Here is a 24,596-nt window from a genome sequence, read left to right as displayed (position 1 = left end):
CAAGGTGTGCAGTTGGTTTAATCTGAATCTCATGACGACCAAGTGAAAAATATGATTTGGGAAGAACTTTAGGTAGCCAGGCATGGTTTCGTATTTCCTTAAAGTGTTCGCATATTCTTTCAAGGAAACATGTGTTTTTAATAAATCGCACAGTTTAACTCAGTCAAACTCAAGTGTCTATAATTTCACTCTGACCTAGTTTACCTCTAAAAGGTCTTCATCACCCCCAACTTCCCATAAATACTCCTTACATTCATACCTAAAAGAGATTAACACCACTGAGGATTCTTTTTGAAGCATTTCTTTTATGGTCCCATATAAGGAATCTTTTGGAGGATCTAAGATGTTTTGCAGTATCATGATTTTCCTGGTATTTACCAGTGATGATAAAGATTAGAAACCCAGCTCCAAATGTATGGCTACTAATGGGGTACGTTTTGGAAATCGTAGAATTCCTTTCCAGGCTAAACCCTCGAGGATATCTAGATCTATGATGCTCGGCGTATCTACTACCTCAATGCCATAAAGTAGCGAAGATTTGGCCATTCCACCACTGGCTGTGATATGTATTTTCACAAGGCACGCTTAAGCCCACAGGAAGAATTAAATAAACAAAGTTCTGGGTCCTACCTCTGTCCAACAATTATGGAAAGGATCATATATCTCCACGCTGTTGACTCTCTGTATGCCATCGAAGCCCCCGATTACGTACAGCCGGCCCCCAAGCACCGCCATCTTGTGCCGCCATCGGCCAAAATTTAAGTACTCGACCTGGATCCATTTATTGATTGAGGAGTTGTACTTCCAGGCATCATGCTGTGTCTCTTTTCCACCTGTAAGAAACCATGAAAGGGAGATTAGATTTGCAGTGTCCAAACAACTGGACCCTGCAGTGAGGTCGCATAACCATGGTGGGTGGCCACAGGAAAAGGGGAAGGGGTGAAATAGAACAGTTAATATTCCATAACTTATCTGACACTCCGGCCATACTGTGCATGCACTTATGCAGGTAGAGAATCGTTTCCAAAAATGCTGATTTTGATAGTATATCATGAAAAAGGAACAGAGGTGAATGAGTACATCTATGCACATGTCAGGAAAACTCACGGAGGGACTTCAAATCCCATAATTCACTTCTTGTTCTTTGAGAGAGATAGTCCATCTTGCTACTCAAGATCATTAAAAAGCACCACACCCCAAGGCACTTCCTCTTTTCTTGACTCCGTGTAAACCTTGTATGCTCGTTTTGAATCATTGCCTGAACTCTCCTCAAAATGGAAATGGAGGGCCACTTGATCCAGGAGCTAAAACAACATTGTAAAAGGCATCAGGGTGGGATGAGAAGTTGTAAAGTTCCCAGTGGCGGGATAATGTATTCCTCTGTGCCCTTCATAAGACCTCGACTTTTGTTTTATACTAGCAAAAAAAACATTTGTTGATAGGCCATGGAGGTTTCATATTGTGGAAGTTCCAAGCATGGATAAAACAGCAATTGAAACGTGTTCTATAGGTTTTCAATAAAAGGTACTTAAGACAGATTCATTGGACCAATCCAGCAATGTTAGGATATCCTCCAAATGTGCACCTGCCCTCTAAGCTTTAGAAGTCATGCCACCCATGGCAGAGTGGGCACCAAAGGAGGACAAGTCAATCACCACCTAGACTTGACCCAATGAGCCAACGTAGCGAGGGTGGACAACTAAACTGGTTTGTGGGGTTTCCTGTAGGAAGTTAACAGTTGACAAAAGGCAGCACTCTAGTCGTTGGTCATGGCGTAATTAAACACTTAAGACAATGGAGCACTCAAAACGTTGGGAAATCACAAAAAGCTATACATACTTTTGACCTGCAACTCATCCTAGTCCTCTGAGAAAAAGTGAACACCTCCAGGTGAGGAGTGGTCCTTCATGTCCCACACCCTGACGGATACTTGCTTTGAAGATAGCAAACATAAAAGTGTGACCAGCTTAGCAGAGAGAGCCTGCCAAAATAGATAAATATTTAGAGACTAATCTTGAAAGAGAGGCAGAAATAAATTGACACCCCAGGAGACTGAGTTTCCGAGCTGTGAAGGGCATTTAAACTTTGCACCTTTCACTTTCAACAGCCTACATTCAAATGGTTGTTGACCTATAGCTAAAACACTCACCGTTCCGTGTTGGTCCAAAAAGGCAGATTTGTATAAATTCCCACCCACCACTTTAGAGGTTGCAAAAGGGATCCAGGTCTCTAGATGAGGGAATGGAAAGACCCAAAATCTTCCAAGCTATCAGGGTCAAGGAATCAGTGGATGGGAATGCCCCTCTGAGTTGGATAACAAGTGAGGGAGTTAGAGGTGCAGGATAGGCATGTTGATGCTCATCTCCAGAGCGATTGGGTACCATGCCTCGGATGGCCAAATCGGGGCACTAGGACACATGATGGCTGTTAAGGACAGACCTGGATAAGTACTCTAGGGATCAGGAAAATGTAGGGAAAGCTTAGTACAGGTTTTGCTCACTGATCTGATAGGATGGCTCTGTGGTCATGGCTTCTGGGTCTGGCCTTCAGCGGAAAAACAAGCAGTCTAAAATTTCAGTCCAGAGGCAAACAGGTTAATATCTTTCTGGCCAAAAGGTTCAAAATTTCCCAAAAGAGGGGAGAAAAGAGACTGCAATCACTGGAATCCCTGAGTCACCTTTAACACGAATCTGCCACCATTTTGAGAGCTCCTGGAAGGAATTATGCATGCTCCATGATGTGGCATTAAAGATAGCACTCACATAAACTGCTTGCCAGTTCTGCAAGAGTTTTTGAGCACATGCCTCATAACTTGTCGACGACCTGAAATGCTGATACATTGTCTTTCCTTAGAAGGGTGAAGCAACAAAGACTTTTCCTTGCAAAACATTTGATCGCAAAAGAACTGACAAGTAATTCTAAATGGTTTCTGTGCACTGTGGACTCCTTGGCAGACCATCCACTGGCAGATAATGTTTCTCTGCACCTGACTTCCCACCCGCAAATCTGGCCTCAGACTCTAATCGTAGACTGTTGGAAGGATAGATGATTGCCCTGCCATTCCAACCTTCGATATGGGCTAGCTACCAACTGATCTCTTTCTTGGCTTCCTGTGCGAGGGGAACCCAGTCCGCGTAAGTTCCACCCTGATGAGGCACTTCATCTTCAGCCTCTTTACATTCCTAAGGTACCAGAGACCTGGAGGTATGGCCTGAGTTAATGACCACACTAAGCCAATGATGTGGGTCAGCCGTTGCTTGGAGAGAACTGAGTGACTCAAGACAGAAATCAACACTCTTTCTTATTTTTAGCTGTGGCAGAACCATTAGATGCGGAATATAGCAGTTAACATTATTGTGCCATCCTTTTTGTTTTTCAGTATGCTGTTTTGGACGAAAACCGCTGTGCGAACCTACACGCTGAACTAGCCCCTCTTGAGCCTAACCTGAGCCCCAGAGGCATACATGCTGAGGAACACAAAAATCCTGGTAAGCGTGCGCTACTTAATATCTAGAAGCACGTTCTCTGCAGAAACTAATCATTGGTTGGTTTGAAGATAAGGACCCAGATGAGTCGAATCATCAGGATGCACTCGATTATGTCTTGTAGGGCTAACAAAGAGGAGTCACCATTTCTGAACCGTACTTAAGGATCCCAGGACACTCCAACAAGCGCACACCCGTGGTTTAAATAGATAAGGTAACTATAGAAATACGAGATTGTTGGTTTTGAGCATTTGAAAACCAAAGACCAAATAAAAAAATGTTTTTAAATGTATTTAAGCATTATATTAGTTTACATTTAAACCTTATATGCTTTAAACAATCCAAAATAAAATTGTTAGATAGAAATTAATAAATGCAAAGAGAGAAAGAGAAAAAAAACAAAAAACAAAAGGAACACAATTAAAAAAGCAAAGAAGAGGGTATTCTCAGTATATCTGACTATTTCACTCAGGCAGCCTCTTTCTCTGCTATATTAAAATAAAATTCTTTAACAAAAGCTAATAATGCTAAAATGTCAGTAGTTCTCCTCCCCTCACTCAAATAAACCCAGAGTTCGATGGGGGAAAGTGTCGTTAAGTGCAGAGAAAGTGGGCTCAAATGTCTCGTTCCCAGGACTGTCAGTGCTCTGCATTCTGTCACCGGGTGTGCAAGAGTTTCCCGAGGCCCCTGACAGAGCCGACAAGTGTAGATGACCTCCAATACTGGTTCCCGTCTCTCCATAACTTCCCTGGTAAGATAGAGGTCAAAGAATAGTCTCATAAAGTCTTGTCTCATACCTGGTGAGGGTGATTTAATTAAGGATCTGGGAATTTCACCTCGTTTCCTATATCTCAGATTATCCCTGCCCCACTTTTCATAGTGCGAATTCTTTCCCCTGTAGATATCCAATCCAAATCAAACAGTTTTCTATTTACAGGGTCTGGATTTGCCATCAACAACTCTTCATTTAGCGCAAGGCTTTTCAGGATTTCAACACACAAATTCCTCCATTCATTGAGAGACTTTTCACACCTCATAACCCTCTTTTCCGGGAAGACCAAACTAATAGACAAAGGGTTTGTGTATCCCCACCGCCCCCTCTGAATTTCAGATTTTGCAAAAACTTACGTGGAGTGTTGAACAGAGAAGGCAGTAGCATTGAGTCTGCACCTTTGAGTATACCAGACCTAATGAAATTGCCTTTTGTGTTGAAAGGGTAAGTATTTTCCTATCGATTTGCCCAGTAAAACGTGAAGTAATATCCCGAATAATGAATAATAATAATTAGTAATTAAACATTTATTAAAACTTAATTGACATATCTGTAAAGAAATGGGAAACTAAACCCCCATGAATATGTCATTGCAGGACACACAACGTTGCAAGATTCAGAACATGTGAATCCAAAGTGAGAAGTGCTAAAACTAGTTCAACGAGAAGCTCAACAAAGGCAATACGCCTCTCAAACAATGGAAATGATGTTGTGAAACTAGTTGATACAAAAAGGACTGTGGAAAGGTAGACAGTGCACCTCTGAAGAAATTCCTTAAAGTATGTTTTGATAGAACAGATGGAAGGAATGAAACATGTCGGCACAAATGAAATAAGACTGAATGAGTAGTTTGGAAGTGTGAATGAAAGACACAGTATGAATACTGCAGAGTTTTATGAAATTATGTATTTTTAGACGTTTAGAAAACTCCTTTTTCACTGTCGATCGAAAACCCACGGATCCTTTTGTACATTTAGTAGAGTTAGAAATGTATCTGTAATGGTTTATTGAATTCATTTAAAATGTTAACAAATCCATTGTAATATATATGTTTGTTGAAAGCAACTACTTCTGGGAAGTGAGGAGTTGTTAGGTATTGTAGGTTGAGTGTACCTAAGACAGCATAAGACCATCAAAGCACCAATCAGTGCTGATAGTTCATGATACAGAGGGAATGCTCTGTATGGTCTATAAAATCCCTCTAGTCTCCAATTCATGTTTGGTAGAACCCTAAGAAGTTCATCGGCAGAGAGGGCATCATCCATTTGTCCTCTTTTACAACAAACCCTAATTCCAGTAGAGTTGTATGTATAAGATCCTGAGACAGTTGCCAGGAGGGTGACTTGCTCAGGATGTCATCCAAATAAATTAGCATTAGAACACCTTGGTTCCGCAATAATGGTACATCTGGTTCCAGAAACACCACTATGTGGTTGACAGGCCAAATGGAAAAGAAGTGACCCAAAAAACCATCTTTCCCATGCAAACCGAAAGAACCGACGGTGTGAGAAGAATATAGGGGCTCAGATGTAAGCATCTTTGTGATCCAGTGGTCCTTCCTGTCCCTTGGCCACATCAAATCCTGCAGAAGGTGGATTTTTACCATATTGAAATGTCTGAAAACCAGAAATCTATTGAGCTCTTATAGCGGTGTAATTGGACAAAGCCCCCTGTCTTTTTTCTCAATATGAAAAGATTGCTCAAGCATTCCTTGTTATCTTTACGCAGTATGGCAGATAATGCTGAATGTGACCAAAACTTAGTAGAAAGAAGGGGAAGTTGTACTCACCATTAAATTGTCTCAAATTTGATCCTTATCTGGGGAACCCATTTCGGTGGAATCTCTCACTGGGGAAAGAAGGACTGCTGTGATTTGGGTGCAGGCAAGTGGCCTCAAACCCTCAAAAGGCCTGCAGAGCCTGAACCTCTGTAGGATTGACCATCTGGGTGGCTAATGACTCGCCTGTCCCAGAATAAATCCCTATTGGGGGAAAAGATCTTTTTACGGGTAATTTGGGATTGTTCCAATGATTAATAATTGATTGAATACTTAGCTACCTTCTTCACATACTGTCCCTCAATGAGTAGGCCTCCATATTCTTAAGCTGTCTCTGGCATTGTGCCCAACCTTGAATTACTCGTTAGCAAAAAGACGTTGCTCCACTCAGCACTGAGAGAGGCATTGCCATTGCCCAAGAAGTACATCTCCCTCTTGCAAACTACTCAAGTGTGTAGATCAATGGAGGAGTCTTCTTGCTTGGTGGTCTCAGCCACATCCAAGATTTTAAACAAGGGCCAAAGATTATCCAGAAGTCTTGGCATGTGGGGCGAATGATGGCTGTGGTTCAAAACCTATTTCCTGCTTGTACCCCACTTGGTCCTGAAACCTCTAAATCCAGTTGGGATTGCTCACAATCTCTTCTGAGGTGTCAATATTATTATCATCAGCATGATTATCGTCAGTGAGCTCAACATAATCAACCAAGTCTACATTCAATAAAACAGCTGGAGGAGGCCCTGCGCCTTTAGCCGGTTTACTCCTCTCTCCAGGACAGATATTTTTGTGCTTTTGCACGGAGAGAACCCTATCAGAAGTAATCAGAGTCTGAAGGTTGTCTTTCTCTTGGCCCTTTTGAAAATGCACCATATATCACCTTTCAACATCTTTGGGCCTTTCAACAAGGATGTAATTGCTGCCAACAGTGGAGCCCCAGCCTCTGAGCTGGCCAGAGCAATGGCAGAGGTTAAGATTAATTAAAAACCTTCCAGCCAACACCTCTTTTGTTTTGCATAAGTCACCCTGAGTGGGAAGGGTATGCCCATGCATGGGTGCAGAGCCTGCTGGGCCTAGAGACCCATGCTACTCCTCAGTGATAATGCCCAATGAGGCTGAAACATGTCTGGAGATGCTTGTGGTCTCGTGCAGAAGGGATGTGACCTAGCAATTCGGACTGGCCTTCCTCTTTTGCGATGGGACCAAGCCTGATTTGCATATGATCTTTTCCCTTCTGAAATGGCTTGGCAGGCTGAAGAACGATGGTCTGGAGGGTTCACCAGAGCAATGCCAGATTAATTCCAAACCTTCCAGCCATCATCTCTTTTGTTTTTAATTTTAAATGCTGTCAGAATGCTGCTGCTAGACAAAATTTATGAACAAAAGGCACTTATGTCATGTCATATTATGTCATTCTCAAGTATGCTTGTTGAGGAGCACCCACCACCAATACGAATTGAGTTTATGAATCATCATCATTCCTAGGCATGCCACCTAAATCCAGGCATCCACAAAAACAAAAATAACATGCCATCAGCACCAAGCCAGAGCAAGGGAAAAACCGACCTCTGCATTCCAATTTGCTGGCAAAAAAGAAAGTTATGTGGAGGAAGAGTTCCTCCCCCTCAGCACGGCGAGAAATGCTTGCTTAAATTGCCATAAAATACAGAAACTAGCTCAGCACACTAGCAGATAAGTATCTTAAGAAGCTGCAAATGCCTCACTCTCTAGAGCATCGGTAAGAAAGGAGTAAATGGCATGGGGTCTGGTGCCTTGTATGGATCTAGAATAACAAGATGGTCTTCCTCGCTCTATAATCAAGAAGGGAAGTATGGGATTTGTAGCCCCAATTTGCATTTTCTTGGAATTTGTATACATTTACTTGGAGCTGTCAGAAAGAAAAGGGGAGATTGATGCATAACATCAAGCTTTAAATGCTTAATCAATGGGTATTTTCTTCCACAAAATATAAAAATGGAAGTGGTCTCTGCCTGGGCTCATCCATCATACTCGCGGAAGGTTTCGTACTACTTGCTGGTACTTCTCTGAACTTGCCAATTACATCTCATAATGGAAACTGACCTGGGGCTTTCTCAGTATTACCCTATTAAAAGAGGTTGTCAATAATTCCAAACACTGCACAAACCCAGTCACCACTCCGGTCAATGCTCGTAAAGAGTGGTGTCGCATCATCCAAAATGCGTTAGCCTCTGAAATTGAATTACTACAAAGGAAAATACTCATAAAAATAAAAATCCTAGCTGACAAAAGATTCCTGAACCCACCCTCAATACAATGAAGGACAACGCAAATATGCAATTCCACTTTTCTCCTGTGACCAATTGATCTAGTATTAGGCACCATCTCTAAACTAAAAGCATCTAACTGCAAAGGGGATGATTTCCCAGCACACTGAGTCAAACTGTGTGCCCCTACTCTCACTTCCATTATCACGAATTTCGTGAACGCCTCTTTCAATACGAATGTGGTCCCAGCTAGTATAAAAGAAGTGTGGTGACCCCTCTACCCACTAATAACTACAATTCCCTTTTTGCTCAAGATCATAGATAAAATAGCATATACCCAAATCCAAGCCCACTCAGAACAAAACCAACTACTTGGAGCTAGACAATCAGGATTCAGGCCTAACCATAGCACTGACACAGCGCTGCTGGACCTGAAAATCCAAATGGATACCATTAGGGACAAAGGTAAACTCTGGATACTACTGCTGTTAGAACTATCGGCGGCATTCGACCTAGTGCACCATGATAAATGATGTGCTAGACTAGCAAATGACTTTAGCCTCTCTAAAGATACTACCCTTTGGGTGAAACCCTTCCTAGCCAAACATATGTCTATAGTCTCCATTGGTAAAGAAGTGGCAGATCCCATCCCAGTCCCCATTGGGGTACCTCAAGGGTCATGCCTCTCTCCCACCCTATACAGTGCGTACACTAAACTCCTTTTTTCTGCTCTGGATGCTATGGGTGTCATCTATACTAACTTTGCAGATGACAACCAGATCCTCATTCCGATCACAGGAAACTATGACCATGAAACAGTGATCATCAATAAAATCTATGCAATAATACAAAACTGGATGGCTCTGAACAGCCTATGCCTCAACGTTGAGAAAACAGAGATTCTCATTGTGGGTTCCCAATCAAAAATCAACTCCCGCCACTCAGATTACACATCCATCATATATTGATGGCACGTTGATGCCAGTCTCAAAACAAGTAAAAACCTTAGGAGTCTACTTAGACGCTAACTGAACTATGAAGAAACATGTGAATGCGCCACATCCTACACGTCCAAGCTTAATGCCCTAAGTCGCCAGATCCTCTCGCCTACAAACTGCATCAGCCTAGCTAGGGCTTTGATATTATCCAAGTTGGATTATTGTAACATATTCCTATTAGGCACCTCAAACACTAATCTAGGGAAATCATAACTCATGCAAAACAAAGCACTACAAGCCGCTCTATGCCTAAAAAAGTCAGACCACATCTCCAATATTAGGAGGGAAACCAACTGGCTTCCCATGAAGGCCAGAATTATTTTTAAATCCTTGTGTGTCACCCATAAATGTCTCGCTAAGAAAGCATCCATTTACATCAACAACTCAATAAGTAAAAAAGAATCCAATAGAACACTCAGATCCAACAAAAAATCACTCATCGCGATCCCTCGATACAAAAACTCCAAAGCTGGGGGAAGCAGCTTCCCTGTCATGGCCCCTAAACACTGGAACGCTCTTCCCTTAAACATCAAAAATGAAGAATCCTTCCAGTGCTTCAAAAAACAACTAAAAACCTGTCTGTTTAACCAATATTAGATTCTGAATACCCAGCCAACAATAGCCAGTCACCCCCTCGCTAGATCACCACAATGACAGTATTTGCAGGAGTGGCTGTAAACAAGGTGACCCAGAAGTCCCTTACAATCATTTAAATACCCTGTCAAGGCACAGACAAGCACAAACCCTCTTTGGAGTGCATTTAGCAGGAGCTTATGGGGATTTCAGATTCATTTCAGGTATGCAAGAGAGATGTGTGGTGACTTCATCGGATGGAATGGGGATAACTTTATATCCGTGTAAGATGGATTTGGGGCAACTGCCACACTCAGGAGTGAATTGGGATAACTATGTCTAAGGGCACCAATTGCCACTAAGAGTGTAGACAACTGCACCGACTTTAGTGAGTCATAGTTTAACTGCCTGAATGTAAGACAGTTGTGTGCCCTGTAATAGTTTAAATAGCTAAATGATGGAGATTTCATGTAACTATCAATTTCGAGGAGAGTTGAGGTAGCCGTGAAATTGAAGCTTAAAGTAATGGTGCCCATGTAAGTGTTTTAGGGAAGCTGTAAGAATGTCAAGGTACGTTGGGGTAATGGACCCAACAAAAAAAGGGTGGGCGTAACTGTAACTATATAAGCTCAAACTGAAGTCGCTGTATTCATGGATAAAGGTCTGGAGTACCCGTAAAATTGTAAGTATGACTTGCAGTGAATGTACCCTAATTTAGAGTAACTCTACCTGTTGCAGAGAATTTGAGGTCACTGTAACAAATATAACAGTCATTTGGGGGTCTGCCATTTTAAGTGGGATTTGGGTAACTGAACCCACATATAGGAAATGTAGAGCGTTTTACCCATGTAAAAGGTATTCACTGCTGCTATGCACTGATAAGGGGCATTTGGTAGCACTGTATCCACGAAAAGGGAACTTGGGGTAACATTTCAAATGATATTGGTGTTTTAGGTAATTGCTGTTGATAAGTGGCAGTGGGGTTTCTCAATCCATTTCCGGGAGATTTGGAATAAATAACAACACTGAGTGGGTGTGTATTTGTATTTTATTTATTTGTATAGCGCGCCTGGCCCAAAGGCATCTGGGCACATGTCTTAGGTTACAGAATATACATTCAAATTACTTACAAGATATTTACAAAGTAATTACATTGAGAGTATTTACATTCAGGGGCCCGTATCAGCATTGCATGGGTTTAGTGTCAGCATCAGCAGATATAGGGGCAATATCTTCATTGACCAGCTATGAGGTCGATGTCAGATCTAGATATATGGTTGGTCAATGTGAGCATCTTGTGTACATTGAGTTCATGTTATGATGGATTGGATTTGGCGTAAATGCCATTATAGGTGTATTTTGCGGTCAATGTTAGCATCAAGTGGCTTCAGAGTCAATGTCAGCAACATGTGTCATAAAAACCTGTAAAACAGCTCTTTTCCCAGGCTTAGAAAAAAGTTTAAAACCAAGATATTTAAAGCTTTCCACCCTCAATTCTCTTAGCTTCCAACCACCAATTGGTCTTTTTTGGGTTGGTTCCCTACTGACAGTTCCAGGATTTGGGTTTTCTGTTAATCAGCAAATCATTGTTCTTACAATATACATTAAAGCTGGTGATTAGTAGCTGGGTCCCCAGCCTGGGACACTCCAACATTATGATGTCATCAGCGCAAGTCAGTCAATACATCTTCATACCTAAAATAGATGGTTCAATTAAAGAAGCCTGTTTCAAATGCTCTCCCAAGTCAGCCAAATAAATATTAAATAGAAAAGGGGCTAAGATCCATCCCAGTCTAACACCTCGAGACATGGGGATAGCAACAGATGACAAACCTTCCATGTTCAACTTTATTATGAGAACCGAATCAGCATCAAATAAAGCAATGGGCTTGTAATTTAAACTAGAGAACCCTTTTTAAATATTGCGACAATGTGGGCTACTGTCCAGGATTGGAAAACCGTTTTCAAAGTTATTATAGATTCAAAATAGTTTTTAGTATTACCGCCCACATTTCGGGGTCTCCTTTCATTACTCAGATACATAGGCCATTCGGGCCAGGGGCTCTTGAGTTGCTATTCTGTATAATATTTGTAATTTGTGATGTTATCGGTTCCAGGGCCCGGGGTTTTGTCTTTAGTCTTCCCCAATTAAGTTGTAGGCCATCCGGTTTACTATAAAGAACTGAATAATGTTGTGTCCAGGTTGATTCAGAGATAGGTTTAGTCTGCACCAAACTTTGGAAACTGTCTCCAGATTTCACCAATTGACAGTTATTAATATCTCATTTAGCAGTGATGCTACGAAGCATCTTTTCACCCGCTTTCTGATACTGAAGTGGCTAGATAGACTTTATTTTGTTTTTATATTGTTGTTTCAACTTTTTAAATTTGCACCTATATTGAGATTTCCACTTGCAAGGCGCTTTATCCTTTTAACTTCTGTCCTGTATGTACATTTATACTGTTGAATATCTGCATTATACAGGACAGATCTTGTGTTTCCCATCAGTCCTCGCAGTGTCAAAAAGCTCTTAATAAAAGTTAGGACGTGGGACATAGTACAGAGACGATTTATCGCTTGTCCATAATCATCTAGTAATGCTCACCTTATTCGATTATTGAATTTAAGGATGTCCCAAGCAGCCCATGGCAGTGTATATTTACCTCTAGTTTCATTTACCATGGTGGTCTTGTCATTCTGATTGGTTGGGTTTAAGGTGGGGAGGTTAACTTCCAATCTATGATGATCAGTAGGCAATCCATCAACTATTTTAAGGTTTTTACTGGTTGACCATAGATTTTCTGAAGCAATAATAAAATAAATGCACAATTCGTGCTTTCTGCTCTTCCACGCGTTTGTATATTAAGTCCCTGACTGAGTATCACCAGTTATAACAAAGAGGTTCCATTCTTTAAAGGAACTGTTTCCATATCTTCCCTTTCGTGTCTCGGGCCTTAGGTGTATGTTTTGGGGGGTTTCTAGCAATAATCCGCCCTTCAGGCACATTCAAACAATTATTTAAAGGTGTGAAGGCAGGCGCTCAGTTACCAGTCTTTAGCTTCTATTCCGAACGCACGTTTTCATGACTTCATCAATCTTCAGGGAGGCTGAGTTTCTTTGATTTTTCAGGTGGGTCTGCATTTCTGTTTCAGGTGTGACAAGTTATTAGCTCTGAGGATTCTGGTACTTGTATTTTTCGCACTTGATTTTGCTGGCAGGTGACGGAAAACAACTCCCTCCAGAGCACAAATCTACCCCTTGATGGGGGTAGGGGGAAAGCCATGGTTGTGGCTCTCCAATGTAAGGCATGATGGCCCTGCTGCTACTGCCTTGTGAGCCCGGGACTCCTGGAACAATATTTAAAGGTGTGAAGGCAGGCGCTCAGTTACCAGTCTTTAGGCTTCTCCTCCTAACGCACGTATTCATGACTTCATCAATCTTCAGGGAGGCTGAGTGTCTTTGTTTTTTCAGGCGGGTTTGCATTTCTGTTTCAGGTGTGAGAAGTTAATTAGCTCTGAGGATTCTGGTACTTTCATTTTTCGCACTTGATTTTTCTGGCAGATGACTGGAAACAACTCCCTCCATAGCATCATTCCTTACATTGGAGAGCCACAACCATGGCTTTCCCCCTCCCCCCATCAAGGGGAAGATATGTGCTATGGAGGGAGTTGTTTCCAGTCACCTGCCAGCAAAATCAAGTGCGGAAAATACAAGTACCAGAATCCTCAGAGCTAATTAACTTGCCACACCTGAAAAAGAAATGCAGACGTGCCTGAATTAACTAAGAAACTCAGCCTCCCTGAAGATTGATGAAGTCATGAAATCGTGCGTTAGGAGGAGAAGCTAAAGACTGGTAACAGAGCGCCTGCCTTTACATCTTTAAACATTGTTCCATGAGTCCCGGGCTCAAAAGGCAGTAGCAGCAGGGCCATCATTCCTTACATTGGAGAGCCACAACCATGGCTTTCCCCCACTCCCCATCAAGGGGAAAATTTGTGCTATGGAGGGGGTTGTTTCCAGTCACCTGCCAGAAAAATCAAGTGCGAAAAATACAAGTACCGGAATCCTTAGAGCTAATTAACTTGCCACACCTGAAAAAGAACTGCAGACCTGCCTGAATTAACTGAGAAACTCAGCCTCCCTGAAGATTGTTGAAGTCATGAAAATGTGCGTTAGGAGGAGAAGCTAAAGACTGGTAACAGAGCACCTGCCTTTACATCTTTAAACATTGTTCTAGGAGTCCCGGGCTCAAAAGGCAGTAGCAGCAGGGCCATCATGCCTTACATTGGAGAGCCACAACCATGGATTTCCCGCTCCCCCCATCAAGGGGAAGATTTGTGCTATGGAGGGAGTTGTTTCCAGTCACCTGCCAGCAAAATCAAGTGCGAAAAATACAAGTACCAGAATCAGCGCAAGTCAGTCAATACATCTTCATACCTAAAATAGATTGTTCAATTAAAGTAGCCTGTTTCAAATGCTCTCCCAAGTCGGCCAAATAAATATTAAATAGAAAAGGGGCTAAGATCCATCCCAGTCTAACACCTCGAGACATGGGGATAGCAACAGATGACAAACCTTCCATGTTCAACACTATTATGAGAACCGAATCAGCATCAAATAAAGCAATGGGCTTGTAATTTAAACTAGAGAACCCTTTTTAAATATTGCGACAATGTGGGCTACTGTCCAGGATTGGGAAACCGTTTTCAAAGTTATTATAGATTCAAAATAGTTTTTAGTATTACCGCCCACATTTCGGGGTCTCCTTTCATTACTCAGATACATAGGGCATTCGGGCCAGGGGCTCTTGAGTTGCTATTCTGTATAATTTTTGTAATTTGTGATGTTATCGGTTCCAGGGCCCGGGGTTTTGTCTTTAGTCTGCCCCAATGAAGTTGTAGGCCATCCGGTTTACTATAAAGAACTGAATAATGTTGTGTCCAGGTTGATTCAGAGATAGGTTTAGTCTGCACCAAACTTTGGAAACTGTCTCCAGATTTCACCAATTGACAGTCATTAATATCTCATTTAGCAGTGATGCTACGAAGCATATTTTCACCCGCTTTCTGATACTGAAGTGACTAGATAGACTTGATTTTGTTTTTATATTGTTGATTCAACTTTTTTAAATTTGCACCTATATTGAGATTTCCACTTGCAAGGCCCTTTATCCTTTTAACTTCTGTCGGTATTTACATTTATACTGTTGAATATCTGCATTATACAGGACAGATCTTGTGTTTCCCATCAGTCCTCGCAGTGTCAAAAAGCTCTTAATAAAAGTTAGGACGTGGGACATAGTACAGAGACGATTTACCGCTTGTCCATAATCATCTAGTAATGCTCACCTTATTCGATTATTGAATTTAAGGATGTCCCAAGCAGCCCATGGCAGTGTATATTTACCTCTAGTTTCATTTACCATGGTGGTCTTGTCATTCTGGTTGGTTGGGTTTAAGGTGGGGAGGTTAACTTCCAATCTATGATGATCACTAGGCAATCCATCAACTATTTTAAGGTTTTTACTGGTTGACCATAGATTTTCTGAAGCAATAATAAAATAAATGCACAATTCGTGCTTTCTGCTCTTCCACGCGTTTGTATAATAAGTCCCTGACTGAGTATCACCAGTTATAACAAAGGGGTTCCATTCTTTAAAGGAACTGTTTCCATATCTTCCCTTTCGCGTCTCGGGCCTTAGGTGTATGTTTTGGGGGGTTTCTAGCAATAATTCGCCCTTCAGGCACATTCAAACAATTATTTAAAGGTGTGAAGGCAGGCGCTCAGTTACCAGTCTTTAGTTTCTATTCCTAACGCACGTTTTCATAACTTCATCAATCTTCAGGGAGGCTGAGTGTCTTTGTTTTTTCAGGTGGGTCTGCATTTCTGTTTCAGGTGTGACAAGTTATTAGCTCTGAGGATTCTGGTACTTGTATTTTTCGCACTTGATTTTGCTGGCAGGTGACTGAAAACAACTCCCTCCATAGCACAAATCTACCCGTTGATGGGGGTAGGAGGAAAGCCATGGTTGTGGCTCTCCAATGTAAGGCATGATGGCCCTGCTGCTACTGCCTTGTGAGCCCGGGACTCCTGGAACAATATTTAAAGGTGTGAAGGCAGGCGCTCAGTTACCAGTCTTTAGCTTCTCCTCCTAACGCACGTATTCATAACTTCACCAATCTTCAGGGAGGCTGAGTTTCTTTGTTTTTTCAGGCGGGTCTGCATTTCTGTTTCAGGTGTGACAAGTTAATTAGCTCTGAGGATTCTGGTACTTGTATTTTTCGCACTTGATTTTTCTGGCAGGTGACTGGAAACAACTCCCTCCATAGCATCATTCCTTACATTTCGGGGTCTCCTTTCATTACTCAGATACATAGGCCATTCGGGCCAGGGGCTCTTGAGTTGCTATTCTGTATATTTTTTGTAATTTGTGATGTTATCGGTTCCAGGGCCCAGGGTTTTGTCTTTAGTCTGCCCCAATGAAGTTGTAGGCCATCCGGTTTACTATAAAGAACTGAATAATGTTGTGTCCAGGTTGATTCAGAGATAGGTTTAGTCTGCACTAAACTTTGGAAACTGTCTCCAGATTTCACCAATTGACAGTCATTAATATCTCATTTAGCAGTGATGCTACGAAGCATCTTTTCACCCGCTTTCTGATCCTGAAGTGGCTAGATAGACTTTATTTTGTTTTTATATTGGTGTTTCAACTTTTTTAAATTTGCACCTATATTGAGATTTCCACTTGCAAGGCGCTTTATCCTTTTAACTTCTGTCCTGTATGTACATTTATACTGTTGAATATCTGCATTATACAGGACAGATCTTGTGTTTCCCATCAGTCCTCGCAGTGTCAAAAAGCTCTTAATAAAAGTTAGGATGTGGGACATGGTACAGAGACGATTTATCGCTTGTCCATAATCATCTAGTAATGCTCACCTTATTCGAATATTGAATTTAAGGCTGTCCCAAGCAGCCCATGGCAGTGTATATTTACCTCTAGTTTCATTTACCATGGTGGTCTTGTCATTCTGATTGGTTGGGTTTAAGGTGGGGAGGTTAACTTCCAATCTATGATGATCACTAGGCAATCCATCAACTATTTTAAGGTTTTTACTGGTTGACCATAGATTTTCTGAAGCAATAATAAAATAAATTCACAATTCGTGCTTTCTGCTCTTCCACGCGTTTGTATAATAAGTCCCTGACTGAGTATCACCAGTTATAACAAAGAGGTTCCATTCTTTAAAGGAACTGTTTCCATATCTTCCCTTTCGTGTCTCGGGCCTTAGGTGTATGTTTTGGGGGGTTTCTAGAAATAATTCGCCCTTCAGCCACATTCAAACAATTATTTAAAAGTGTGAAGGCAGGCGCTCAGTTACCAGTCTTTAGCTTCTATTCCTAACGCACATTTTCATGACTTCATCAATCTTCAGGGAGGCTGAGTTTCTTTGTTTTTTCAGGTGGGTCTGCATTTCTGTTTCAGGTGTGACAAGTTATTAGCTCTGAGGATTCTGGTACTTTTCGCACTTGATTTTGCTGGCAGGTGACTGAAAACAACTCCCTCCATAGCACAAATCTCCCCCTTGATGGGGGTAAGGGGAAAGCCATGGTTGTGGCTCTCCAATGTAAGGCATGATGGCCCTGCTGCTACTGCCTTGTGAGCCCGGGACTCCTGGAACAATATTTAAAGGTGTGAAGGCAGGTGCTCAGTTACCAGTCTTTAGCTTCTCCTCCTAACGCACGTATTCATGACTTCATCAATCTTCAGGGAGGCTGAGTTTCTTTGTTTTTTCAGGCGGGTCTCCATTTCTGTTTCAGGTGTGACAAGTTAATTAGCTCTGAGGATTCTGGTACTTGTATTTTTCACACTTGATTTTGCTGGGAGGTGACTGGAAACAACTCCCTCCATAGCACAAATCTACCCCTTGATGGGGGAGGGAGAAAGCCATGGTTGTGGCTTTCTAATGTAAGGCATGATGGCCCTGCTGCTACTGCCTTGTGAGCCCGGGACTCCTAGAACAATGTTTAAAGGTGTGAAGGCAGGCGCCCAGTTACTAGTCTTTAGCTTCTCCTCCTAACACACGTTTTCATGACTTCATCAATCTAAAGGGAGGCTGAGTTTCTTTGTTTTTTCAGGCGGGTCTGCATTTCTGTTTCAGGTGTGACAAGTTAATTAGCTCTGAGGATTCTGGTACTTGTATTTTTCGCACATGATTTTCTGGCAGGTGACTGGAAACAACTCCTGAGGAGTTGGCCTGAGTCCAATGCAGTGGATTTTTCGAGGAAACATGGAGAAAGCTCTTCCAAATCAGTTTGACATGCAGTATTTTTCCATTTCGTCTTTCCAAAATTAATACTTGCTAAATAGCTAGTAGATGGTTTTTCCTGATCAATTTGGAAAGTTATGTCTGTACATAGAGGAAACCCACTTATCCTTTCTAAGATTGTCTCGCCAGTGGTATTATTTATCAGAGACTTAGAATTCACTTGCCTCTGCTCTTTCAAAATACCACATCGTTTGAATAGCGGGGCAATGTTTCCCTGACATTTTGTGATATTCTCTGGAGTTGGGTTCTTCAGCTTCAGATGATAAATGCAAAGATCTTGCAAATTTCAATGAGGAATCTTTATTCACTTTCTTTGCTTTTTGACTTTTTACAGTTAGAACACCTTCTTAATTATGTTCTCTTTTTTTGCTTATTTGCTCATTATTATTATTATTATTATTATTATTATTATTATTATTATTATTATTATTATTATCATTATTATTATTATTATTCTTAGAGACCACGTATTCATTAGGTAATTCCTCTAAGGGGTCCATTATCACTATAGAGATATCTCTTGAGTCCTTTATTGCACCCAGATGTGAACATTGCTCTATTAATTCCACCGATGGGGGGATATCAGGATAGCACAGATCGTCTGGATACTGATTCAAATTCTCTTCTTGTTCAATATCAATTAGGTTTGAAACAGCCGTAGTTATTGACCAAACCTGCCCTTGGTCAGCTGTTTGGTTATCTACTAACTCATCGAGTTTGCTGCTTCCAAAGGGGGCAGTCTATTGAATTTGGTTTAGGGCGAGGGATACAGATTTTGTTATTTTAATGCCATTTCCAACACCTTTTCATGGAAAGGCATTCTGTGGAATTCTTCTAGGGTCTGAGTAAATTTCTTCCTTTTTTGATATTTGTAGCATTATCCCATGCAATTCAGTTATCTTTTCCGAATTAGAGCCAACCTCCTCTTTAAGATATCAAAGACTTTTACCAAGGACGATAGAACGTCATTTTGTGCTGCAAGAGTTTGGGGACCCAAGTCTGTGCGAGCAGGGAATGAATACTCTGTAGAACTTGAAAGAGCGGATGAATCATTTTGGTCAGGCTCAGCTTCGGCTGTTAAAGGAACTGTTAAATAGGTTCAGTGTTTTTGACAGTGAATCTCTCGATGGGAGAATCTCTGTTGGATATTGACCTGTTACAGTTCCCAGTAGACGTGCTTGTTATTGGTAAAGTGTCATGCCTTAGTGGGAAGGTTGCATTCATTGCTGTTAATTTTGTTGCATTTTAGCTTCCTTCAGAGATCAGGAAGATCGGTGTTAAAATGTTGTTACATGGGATTAACTAGGTGATTTTCTTTTTGATAGTACTAGCATTGAGAGGGAAGTCTAGCAAAATCGGTTCTGATTGAGGGGTAGCCCCTACTCTTCGCAAGGAGGATTCAAGCTTGCATATTTCCCCAGGCTGTGTCTCACCAATGGACAGCGACTCAAACTCGTTACGGGTGATTTCCATTTCGGTAGAAGGTAGAGAGTTTACGAGGTCAACTATGGACACTTTTCCATGACTACGTAGGTTCATTCTGTAATGTGATATGAAAATAAAAATGAAAATGGCAAGCACTCATCAGAGTTTCGTGCGCTGCTGCTAATGTGCACTTGTTAAGAGTTGGAAGAACATTTAATGTGCTCCTACTTCGCGCAACTTCCAAGCACCACTGCACTTTGCTAGGACTTCGGTACCGCAAAATTTCATGGGTGTTTTGAACCAGTTAGGCTCCTCCTCCGAGCTTGGCCAATCAGAACACTCTCCACAAGGGATTAACCAATACAGCAGAACGCAGAAAAAATACACACTGCACAGACTGCCGCACATAACTGCGCTTTGCTGGCATATTTGTTATTGTGCATGTTAGCTCAGGGAACTGTGTATTACATATCATCGGGGATGCACTTTAAAAGCGGCAACCCTTCCAATGTTGCGTGGAGCCCCCTCTGTTCTGTGATATGCATCTCTTCTGATGTTCTTGCACTGTTCCAATCTACACTTTGATGTGCAATACTACTTTGCAAATAGCCTTGTCCAAAACCTTGACGAGATCTGAAGGTCATGAGTATAGCTTCATCACTCTGTGGTGAGAAAATGGACCCAGATCCACGCATGGATTAGTGATTCCAGGTGGATGTTTGCTCGTTGTCGGCATTAGGCGGGTGTGGGGGATAACTTACGCATTGACGACCAGTCCCCATCAGACAACTGAATGTATTTTTTTCTTTCACATTGGCAGACGACAGACACTTTTTTCAGCTTACCCCAAAAGGAAGACGCCCACTGCGCTAGGTGTATAGCTTTTAAGATCAAATAGAATTTTGTAACTCATTCTTTTCACAAAGGCCACAAGGGATCCTATGCTAAATGAAATTAGGATAAGAGAAGAAGTGAAAATGGACCTCAATGTATTAAAACAGAGTCCCTAAGGGCTGCACTTTACTCTGTATGATTTGCCTTTACCTTCCCTCACCTCCCTTTTTGTCCCCCTATCTGCATTTCTATTTACAGCATTTTAGGACTAATGCCAGGAATTTAGGTAAGAGGTTTTTCCAACAGATAGAACTTGCTTTATTTTTCTTGAACCCACCTGGTCGTTTGATCAATGAAAATGTGTCTCCTTGTTTTGTACTAGTACATGTTTGTCCATTTTTCATGTTTAAATTGATTTAAATTGCTTTGTTTCTTAAACTCCAAACACAAGCTTTTGTTTGCAATAAAGTAATAATCAAGTTCTACTATTAACTATTAATATTACCTGATCCTTTGCTATTACTTTCCTCTGTAAACATGTTTCCGTATGTGGTATGGAAAACAAAAATGCACCCGTTTATGTAAAATACGTGGGTGAACAAAGTCCATGGGCCTCATTACACGGATGGCGGTAGGGATTTACCGGTACCGGTAAGATACCGGTACCGGTAAATCCCTACCGCCTTACTACGAGGTCCCTTTGCGGGTTGGGGGATTTAACGCCTGCTTTTTGCAGGGGTTAAAATCCAACCCGCTAAGGGACCTCAGAGCTAATTACGGCACCGCAAAATTGCGGTGCCGTAATTAGTGCCTTCCCCATTCCCATAGAGCCCTATGGGGCAGAAATGGGAATGAGGAAGGGCAATGGCGGAAGGGGGATTTACTGCCCCTCCAACCTTGGAATAGGGCGGTAAATCCCCTTTCCGCCAAGGCGGTGCCGGTATTTTACCGGCATGAGCCATGGCGCTAATAGCGCCATGGCTCACCGCCTACCGTGTAATGAGGCCCCATGTGATTTGATTTGATATTATGGGATTACGGAATTAATAAACAGGGTTAGACTGGCCTATAGGGAACGTTGGAAATTTTCAGGTAGGCCTCTGCACCCTGTGACCCTTTTCTGTGGTATTTCCAAATGTTCTCATAGGAAAAGAGTTGGGCTTGCCGAAAATATGTAATATGGGGCCACTGTAAACATTATTTCCAGGGCCTCTTTTGGTTCCCAGTCCACCCCCTGTTAATAACCCATCCCTAGCCATTACAGATCACACCCAGAATCTGTGCCTCATCCCTATTTTCCAGTGATATCCCTATTTTTGTTTTTGTGAGGGTCAAGGTCAACATAAGGAGAATTTCAAATCAATGTAAAAAAACAGTGCAATGTTTGGCCAATGTGATAATAATTTTCAAGACACTGGGCTTCACTATAATTTTGGTGGTCGGAAATAAGGTTGCTGGTATAAATGTACCATACCCTTTTCAGGACCACCAAACTAATTGTCTGCCGGTAGGAGCACAGAACACCTGGGAGGCCTGACCTGCCGGGGGTTGAGGGCCCTCCCAGTAGGCTTTTCACTGAGACACCGGCACTGTTACTAACGGTGCCGGTGCTTCAGGTTTCCCATCCCCATGGATTCCCCTGGGACAAAACAATGGTATGAAAGGTTGTCCAAAGCTTTCATATGGGACTACTTGAGAATGGTAAATAACAGTTCCGCTACCTATGATAGCCCGGTGGCACCCGGATGTCAGGCAGTGGAAACAGTGTTGCAGGGTCGGCGGTAGCCCGCCGCCTTCCGACGGGTTTTACGGCCGACCCCGTAATGAGGCCCAATGTCACAATTAGGTGGATTTGAAGTCAATGACAGTTTTGTGTGGATGTTTTGTCACTGTCATCATCAAGTGATTTGAGGGCACCCTACAAAGTGGGGAGTCTCCTGTGAGACGAGAAAGAGAATATTTCTTGTGGAAGAGCTGGATTTATGTTATAGAAACTGAAGTGTCAAAAAAAGCACTCATGTTATGGGTGGAAGAGGATACAAAAACACCAGGGGAGGTAATTAGAGCTCTAAGAGCCTCATTTGCATTCCTGCTATTAATGTCAACAGTTTTTAACACAACAGAACGGTTTTTGGTGCACGTTTTTTAACACAAAGTAACATTCTTACAAAAACATACAAGCTGTCCCGGAAGGAAGTACACTCTGACCCTGTCAGGGGATGCTCTCCCTAGGTGGCCGGTGGTGTGCCACTTATCTAATAGGGATAGCGAGAGAAAAACGGTCCCTCATCGCCAATAGTCACATTCAATGAGTCATACTTCAAATAAAAATCCAAAGGAGCGAGAGTATATCGGGACAGATCTTCTTATTGGACCGTGTCTCGTCTACGTTCGTAATGTGGAATTAGAAAAATACAATATTACAGCTGTTACACCAAGCAAAGGAAAATACACCGACACAGGCTTGTAAAGATTCCCAGAATCTTTATTCCAAAACTGAACAGTATTGCACAAAGCACACAAATAGCTATTTGGCTGTCAATACATCACAAGACCACCAGCAGGGTTCAATGTGAGCAGTGAGCAGAATTTGCTAGCTGGACATCAGCGTATTTATACAGTTTGTTATAATGATGTCCAGCTTCTTACAAGTTAATGATACATTGGGCTAGGGTCGCGCCAGGTTCACTTTCCTAATTTACATATCTCGTGCATGCGGTTTACTTTTGAATACATTTACTAACACACTCTATTATTCTTTAATTTAACATTACACTCTTTATGTATCGTTTTAATACAGATCAAACAAATGTTTTGCATATCGTATTTGGATAGCATTACTGTTCTTGTAGTCTAACATTTGCTAATTCAAGTGATCCCCTGATCCCAAGGTCAACAAAGGACAAGGTCTACATGACCCGTACATGTAGCCTGAAGGCAGGTTGGACATTAACCCTCCTACAGAGGTCGAAGAGGTTAAGGCAAGAACAAGAGCACATAAGACGGCCATTTTAGACTACAGGGTGACATTGTACAATAAACTAAAATGGCAGTTCTAAACTAAAATGGAGTCTCGATTCACTTGGGGTCACGACCTTGTAATACGGGTTTCCTCGCAAAGCGACTGGGCATAGACCAACATATACAATGAGGACGAAACAATATTATATCAGTTCTAACAAACCCTCCTTTTGGCCTATGCCAAGCGCTAAACTACCTTCAATCACTTTGCAACTAACTCCACATTTCAACATCTATACATCCCGAATCATTGTCTGACATATCTATTGCCATTAGATCTGACACCAGAGTTTCTTTTAACACATACTCTTTGGAAACCTTCTCTGGGGCGTATATTTTATGCCCTAGTGCACTTGTTGCTTGCGTGCAACATCCCCCTAATACTGAGCATATACCAGGGAGACACTGTATACAGCAGCAAAGAAACAGAAAACTTCCCAAGATAATCAGCAGGGCCGAAAACAACTTCCATCCCCATGACCGTAGGAGGTCCCAAAACCATGCACTAAGTTCCGTGTTTCCCTCAGGAACATGTACTTCTGAACTAAGAACATGTAGATTTTGGATAGCCCTAAAGATCGTTGGAGAGGAGTCTGGTACGTAAACACAGCAAGCGGACCCCACTAATTTACATACTACTCCACGCTCAGCCAGAATGACATCTAATGCCATCCGGTTCTGAAGAGCCACTAACCTTATCGCTTTCTGTTCTAACGTCATATTATAGAGTATGTCAGTGGTCCGATTGATGGTTCTCTCCAATACTCTCGCTAGTCCCCTGATATCTTCTGAATTCGGAATTTGCTAAAAAAAATGTCACAAAGGATTTCATGATATCTCCTAGAGTTTGCGCTGGAGTATCCCCTTTCACACCTCGTCGTGGACGAGTTTTCGAAACATCTGCAGTACTAGCAATAAAAACCCCAGGTAGTAGAATCCCTAAATAGCATATTCCTTGCCAATCCCTGGGCAACCATGGAAATGCCACATTACCGCAAACAAAATAGACAGGTTCGCCTACGTACAGAGGTCTGTTTTCACTAGTCAAATTCGCAACGTTGGCACACTTCCTAAAATTACCCATTGACCATGTTCCATTCCTCTGTATGCAGAAGGATACTGAATCGGGGCTATGAT

The 24,596-nt window shown here is 41.9% G+C and overlaps 1 protein-coding gene across 1 annotated transcript in view; it reads right to left on the bottom strand.

Moving 5' to 3' along the window:
* KLHL6 (kelch like family member 6) overlaps window positions 1–24,596 on the bottom strand; it is a 665,920-nt gene that overhangs the window by 71,825 nt on the left and 569,499 nt on the right. The window contains exon 5 of the mRNA XM_069617837.1: window positions 631–833. Within this exon, the coding sequence (XP_069473938.1) occupies window positions 631–833 (203 nt within the window). The remainder of the gene's footprint in view (window positions 1–630; window positions 834–24,596) is intronic.

Source organism: Ambystoma mexicanum, chromosome 10 (assembly GCF_040938575.1).
Source record: "Ambystoma mexicanum isolate Mex_15411 chromosome 10, UKY_AmexF1_1, whole genome shotgun sequence".
Lineage (NCBI taxonomy): Eukaryota > Metazoa > Chordata > Amphibia > Caudata > Ambystomatidae > Ambystoma > Ambystoma mexicanum.
The sequence above is the reverse complement of the archived record's forward strand: the minus strand, read 5'-3'. Positions and strand labels throughout refer to the sequence as shown.